The sequence below is a fragment of the Notolepis coatsorum genome (genome assembly GCF_963971535.1).
Source record: "Notolepis coatsorum genome assembly, chromosome: 6".
Classification (NCBI taxonomy): domain Eukaryota; kingdom Metazoa; phylum Chordata; class Actinopteri; order Aulopiformes; family Paralepididae; genus Notolepis; species Notolepis coatsorum.
Window position 1 is genome coordinate 94,772,633 of NC_140170.1, and position 6,729 is coordinate 94,779,361.

General features: G+C 42.7%; 1 protein-coding gene across 1 annotated transcript; it reads left to right on the top strand.

Annotated features, from left to right (window-relative positions):
- The first annotated feature begins 937 nt into the window (after positions 1-937).
- mrps16 (mitochondrial ribosomal protein S16) lies at positions 938-6,098 on the top strand. Its single transcript, XM_084316696.1, has 4 exons — positions 938-1,010; positions 1,288-1,318; positions 3,547-3,813; positions 5,564-6,098. Exons 2-4 carry the CDS (start codon positions 1,306-1,308, stop codon positions 5,698-5,700), a joined length of 417 nt encoding a protein of 138 aa, XP_084172822.1. The 5' UTR covers positions 938-1,010; positions 1,288-1,305; the 3' UTR covers positions 5,701-6,098.
- The last annotated feature ends 631 nt before the right edge of the window (positions 6,099-6,729 follow it).

Here is a 6,729-nt window from a genome sequence, read left to right on the forward strand (position 1 = left end):
TTTAGAAATTGCTGACAGGCTACAAGGAAAGCCAAGGCAAAAGACAGTGTAGTGCAACGGCTCCATCTAGTGGATTGAAAATAAATTAAGAATAGAGTGAATACTGACATCACTTCCTGTTAAACATGGCTGCGCCCTGAGGAGCTGTGTCAATTTAGTTTAAATAAGATGCAATAATAGTTCCTGTAGAACAAAATAAAAGTATCACTTTATTGATACATTAATTATGGCAGCACAACACAATAACAATGACATCACAATACTCTGAGGAGCCTTTACACTTACACTTGTGTAAAGCTCACTGCCTATGAGCTAGATGTAGAGGCCTTCTAAGAAGTGGATACAACATAAAACATATACCAAATGATACAGGAAGCCCTCTTATTTCACATGCATCTAACCCCATAGTAGTGTCTAATTCATATCTGGGAGCTTTAGAATGCAGCCTAAATAAGCACTTCCTATTACCTGTTATAGCCTACTACCTTTATCATGTGGTATATGTTTTGTATCTGAGTCTTCTTTTGTTCACTTTGTATGACTAATAATAATACATGCGACCCATAGGTGATAACAGGTTTATTTAGGCTGCATTCTAAAGCTCCCAGATATTAATTAGATGCTACAATGTGTGTAACCCCATGGTTATGAAAGATTAGGGCTTCCTGTATCATGTGGTGTATTTGTATCCAATTCTTCTTTTGTTGTCTTTTCATAAGGCCTATAAAGGCTTAAAACTATAATTTACATAACATAGTACTACATATACTGTATCATATATATGTATATATCATTATTTAACAGACCTTTCATCATTAATCTGCTTTGTTTTTAACTTTAATTAATACATTTCACTCATCACAACTGAATTGTGATGACCTTTATTTTGATATTTCTAGTCCACCTAAGGCCGGAAGTAGAATTCCTTGTTAAAGCTGGCTTGACATTGGTGCCTTGATGAATGTCACATTATCAACACGGATGGAAATGTGTTATTTGCCTAGTTTATAGTAAGACTGTTGAAATGTAATATTATCTCTGCTCCGTATAATAATAACCTCACAGGTGTTTTACTTGCTAAATTAGCTATTTCACTTGTACTTGGACTCAAACGTGTTCACGTAGATAACAGTTCTGAAATCGTTAGCAACTAATGTTACAGCAGCATGCAGTTGCATGTGTTTTTAGTAACGTTCTACCGATTGTATACTAACTAACGCTACTACTGTTAACGTTGCTGTTGCTAAGTTATAACGTTACATTTTCACCCACTTTGCTGTGTTGCAGGATAATACAGAAACCAACATGGTGCATTTATGTAAGTATAACGTTAGAGATGCATGATAGGAGTCGACGTTTGAAGAAGTTGATATTATATAAAACACAACATTAAACCTTAAAGATGAATGAATGAAAACTTTATTTAACAGATTGCAGAATGGGTACAATACAGTACGGCTCAATACATACAATTGTTAAGGGGATGCAGACCTGAGAAAGACGTTTGTCTTGTTTCCATCAGGGTCCCCCATTTTCAATTCATATAGATCACATGAAAACATGCTACTTCCAGAGGACGTGCATTAGCAGCAGGTGATCAGGCTGAAGTTCCAGTCCCAGTTGTCTCCTCTGTTCACCAGGTTAATTCCTGGACTGATAAGAGGTGGGAGACTAGTGGTGCAGGGGTATGGATTTAAATTAATAGTAGTGAGATGTTTTGGGACTAACTGGAGAAGATTGAAGGAGATGAGGGGAATTACGTATTAAAGCAAAATACATAATGACTAATTGACGATACCCTCATGACAACAAATGTCCTCCAGTGCAACTTAAGTGCAACTAAATGTCGCTGGGCATCATAATCGTAGCCTTCCTTTAGTGACATGTGGCACCGCTCCCTCAACCTCAATAGTACACACACACTACAGCACAGGTAGGCTAGACATGAACTAGTGCTCCCCGTCTTTCAATTGATTATGCGCACTAGCCCACTGGATCTGGTGGTGGTCTGCCATCTGCCATCTCCATACTTTCTAACCAACATTCTAGTTCTGGCTGGTGGAATCTTGAGGGTTTATTAATTTATTGAATTAATCTGTCTGATGTCAGTCCGTCCTGCGGACAATTTTGCAATATAAATGCTGAAAAATACTACCCCATATATAGCCTATCCCTGCTTGCCATTATCTCCCATGAATGAAAACCTTATTTAACATATTGCAGAATGGGTACAATACAGTACGGCTCAATACACACAATTGTTAATGGAATGCAGACCAGAGAAAGACGTTTGTCTTGTTTACATCAGGGTCCCCCATTTTCAATTCATAGTGACATTTATGACATACACAACAATATACATGACATTTATGGCATAGGGACATACATGACATACAGGTATTTAGTACTGTTACATTTGTGACATATACGATATGCAAATATACAGTACTGTTACCCATAGATCCTGACAGAGTATATACATATGATGGGGAGGAGACTGTACATTAGGAGGGGGTGGGTGGGTGGGAGAGAAATATACATACGGTGGGGAGAGAATATATACATACGGTGGGGAGGAGACTGTACATTAGGAGGGGGTGGGTGGGTGGGAGAGAAATATACATACGGTGGGGAGAGAATATATACATACGGTGGGGAGGAGACTGTACATTAGGAGGGGGTGGGTGGGTGGGAGAGAAATATACATATGGTGGGGAGAGAATATATACATGCGGTGGGGAGGATACTGTCTATTAGGAGGGGGTGGGGGGTTTGGACATTTACGGTGGCCAGTTTCGAATTGCAGCCTCCCGTAGGTGCTCTTTAAGAGCGGTTTTGAATGTGGATAGGGATTCACATTCCTTTACAGCTTTGGGTAGGGCGTTCCACATTGATGTGGCATAATTGCGAAACGTGTTTAGTCCCTTGTTTGAGCCGAATCTGGGTTTAACATGATTTGTTGAGCTTCCTCTGGTGTTGTGGTCGTGGTATTCACTGACCTTTGGGAAGTATTTTGACATGTACATGGGTACCTTAGTCGTATAGTGTATCTTGTAGACCAGGCCCATTGCAAGTTGCTGTACTCTGTCGTCTACTCTAAGCCATCCTAGTTTGTCAAAGTGGGCAGGGGTGAGGTGGGTTCTAGGGGTAAGGTCAAGTAGAAGTCTGACCAGTTTGTTTTGTGATGTTTGTAATCTTGTTTTTTTTAGCGCCTTTGAGGTGCTTTGGTACCATGAGGTGCAAGCATAGTCGTAGTACCCTTGAATGAGTGCTCCTGCCAGAGTCTTCAGGGTATTCTTGTTTACCAGAGAGGAGATCCGGTACAAGAATCTAGTTCGTTGGTTGACTTTTTTTATTACCTATTATGTATTACCATCATGATAATACATTATTAGATAACCTGCTTTGTTAAGCCTACTGCATTTTGTGTTAACCTCTCCACCCATCACCAATATGAGAATTTGCCCTTCGTGTGGACGGAACACGCGGTTCTTATGAGCACCTCTTTTGCAAAACGCTCACTGTGTCTCATGTGTCTCCCTGCAGCCTCTCTCCTCCTAAAGAATTACCATGGGGGTAAAGTGGTCATCAGACTGGCTCTCGCCGGCCACAAGCAGGCCAACAGACCCTTCTACCGCGTTGTAGCGGCGTACAACAAGAGGGCGCGGGACAGTAAATACATCGAACAGCTGGGTTCCTACGACCCGCTCCCAAACATCTACAATGAGAAACTCGTGAGCTTCAACTTCGACAGGATCAAGTACTGGATGGGCTGCGGCGCACACCCTACAAAGCCAGTGGCCAAACTACTAGGTGTGTATTCACCGCCTGAAAGCACATTCTTTTCAGGTGGATCAACATTGCTCAATATTGATCGGTCGGTTGCTCTTTGTTCTTAGTGATATGTTTAATCAAGGAGGTCCATCCATTGGTTTTATGATAAACGACACCCTTTTAGGCAGTATTCCTCGGGTGAAACACACTTGAAGATGAGATAAGATACAATAAAACTTTCTTCATCCCCGTGGGGAAAGTCGGGGGTCATAGTGGCAAGAACAATGGCAGAGGAGGAGAGAAGAGAGGTGAGAGGTGATGTACAGGTAGGAATAAGGATCCAAACAAACCAGGATTGACTGATTTCATTGCCCACAATATCTAGTCCCAGCAGAATGGTGTAGTAATAATAATAATTAATTGCATTTTTATTTTATTTTTTAATATTTTTTTGTTCTCACTTTTTCTGTATTTTTGCTCCCATCCCAATTTAGTCATTATGCCAATTCCCTTCCTGGTCGTTGCGTGCATTGTCCCACTGTCGACCTAGGGAGGGTGTAGAACTACCACATGCCTCCTCCGATACATGTGGAGTCAGCCAGCCGCTTCTTTTCACCTGACAGCGAGAACTCTCACTGGGGGACTGTAACGCGTGCAGAGGTTCACGCGCCTATTTCCCCCCGATCCCCTCCCTGCTGAACAGGCGCCCCGACTGACCAGTAGGAACCGCAGTTTACAACGACCAGGACACATACCCCGCCGGCTTCCCACCCGCTAACACTGCCAATTGTGTTAGTAGGGACGACTGACCAAGCCGGAGGTACCGCTGACAGCTGGATTAGATCCCAGAGTCTGCGGTGGTAGGCGAGTGCATTCTCCACTGCGCTACCCAGCCGCTCCTTTAATTAATTGCATTTAGCGCTTTTCTAGACACTCAAAGCGTTTTACAATGTAGGGTGGAAATTGCCTCCTTCACCACCCCTGGTAGTGCACCCAACCTTGGGATACACAGGCTCAATGGCTACCATACACTGGCACCCGGCACACATCACACTACACAATGGCTGAACGGCTCAGGAGACAGGGATTGATATCAGTCAATTAAGGTGAAGGGATGATTAGGTGGCCTTGATGTCAGAGACCTGATTGGGAATTTGGCCAGGAACGTCGGGGAACCCCCTACTCTTTATGATAGGCGCCCTGGGTTCTTTAACGACCGAATTCAGTCAGGACCTCAGTTTAGCGTCTCATCCGAAGGACGGCACTTGCAGCTGTACGGTGTCCCTATCACTGTAACAGGGGCATTGTAATGTACTATCTAGCACCATAGCTTCAATGTGTGGTCCCGACGACCTAGTCCACACACCCTAGAATTGAAAGAATGGTATAGCTTCTCTACATATCTATAGATTACATAGGCCTTTAAAAAAATATTTTTCAAATAGTTTGGAATCACCCCCCAAAAAAAGGGAACATTTACGATTTTTGGGTTCCTCTCCACATACTCTATATGGGAGTAGGTGAACTATAGTGATATGAGGATGAGACGCAGTCCCAACGTGCTCATGGGGGAAGGTCGGTGCTGGGAGACAAACTAATAGCAAATATTACCACACGGACCACGCGGCTGGTCTTTTCATCCCAGCATGTGGACACCCCCTAGTGCTCTACTTTTCTCTCTACCCCTGTCAAAAAATAAATATATAAATGAAATAAAAGCTACCTGGCAAAGTGTAACATAAAAATCATGGTCTCTCCCCCAACCCCCCCCCCCTTTCCTTTTCTACAGGGCTGTCGGGGTTCTTCCCTCTGCATCCCATGACCGTGACAGAGGCAGAGCGACGGCTAGCCCTCGCACCACTGATTGAAGCAGTGGCAGCGACAGAGGAAGGTCTGGCGGAGGGAGAAAAGCTACAGGAGGCGTGAGGGTTCCAGCCCGGGAACCGCAGTGTTTGTACATAAAGAATATCAATAACGCTTCTGACTCATCGGGTGGACTGCTCATGACAACGGAACATGATGTACTTGTTTGGCATTCCTTCAATAAACCAAATGTACAAAGGCAGTGCATTATGAACTATGTGAACGTAAATACATGAAAGACGTTTGTTTTGATTCTGTTTTATGTGACTTGATTAAAAGTAATACAATATAATTGAATTTCCGTTGTGCTCAAGTGCAAACTATTGCTATATTCCCCTTAGTGAGCTTACTGTACTAATCACTAATGCCAATAATGACACATTGTTTGCTTTTGACCTGAGCCATTGTTTCTTCAACCTCTTTTGATTCCTGGATCTATTTGCGTATGGGTCAACATGAAATGGCATGTTAACTCTTAGTTTACATGTTCTTCAAACAAGAGAAGTGATTGGGTTGGAATATGAAAGTTTGTTGACAATACAGTGTTTTAGTTCCTAATTGACTCAATTGAAACGCCTCATAATTATTATTGTTTATTGTTGCTTACTTCCTACTAGGGGAGACAGTGGCTCAGGAGGTAGAGCGGTCGTCTGGTAATCGGAAGGTTACCGGTTCAATTCCCACTCCTCCCATGTCAAAGTGTCCTTGAGCAAGACACTTAACCCCTAATTGGCACCTTGCATTGCTCCGCCGTCGTGTGAGTGAATGTGAGGAATGGATAAAAGCACTATATAAATGCACCATTTACTAGTGGCACATTGTAGTGCTTCTTGTAAACTTGTCTTGTTCATATGAAAATGTATGGGGGGGTGTTACCAGCGAGTATGAGTTGATGGCCAATGCTTTTTACAGAGACATGCTTCATGTCCCCATTGATGTCCACTATCATTACTGAAATTACTTCTAGTTTGTGAGAATAGATCGGATAGGCTTCCTAAAAAGTGGACTATTTATACTGATGTTTGCAACACGTCAAGTGCTGGAGTGAATGATCTCGGAGCACAGCATCGGATCAACGTAAACATTGCAGAA

Coding starts and splice junctions, on each gene's coding strand:
- mrps16 (XM_084316696.1), top strand. Junction 3,814..5,563: donor GCCAGTGGCCAAACTACTAG/GTGTGTATTCAC, acceptor CCTTTTCTACAG/GGCTGTCGGGGTTCTTCCCT.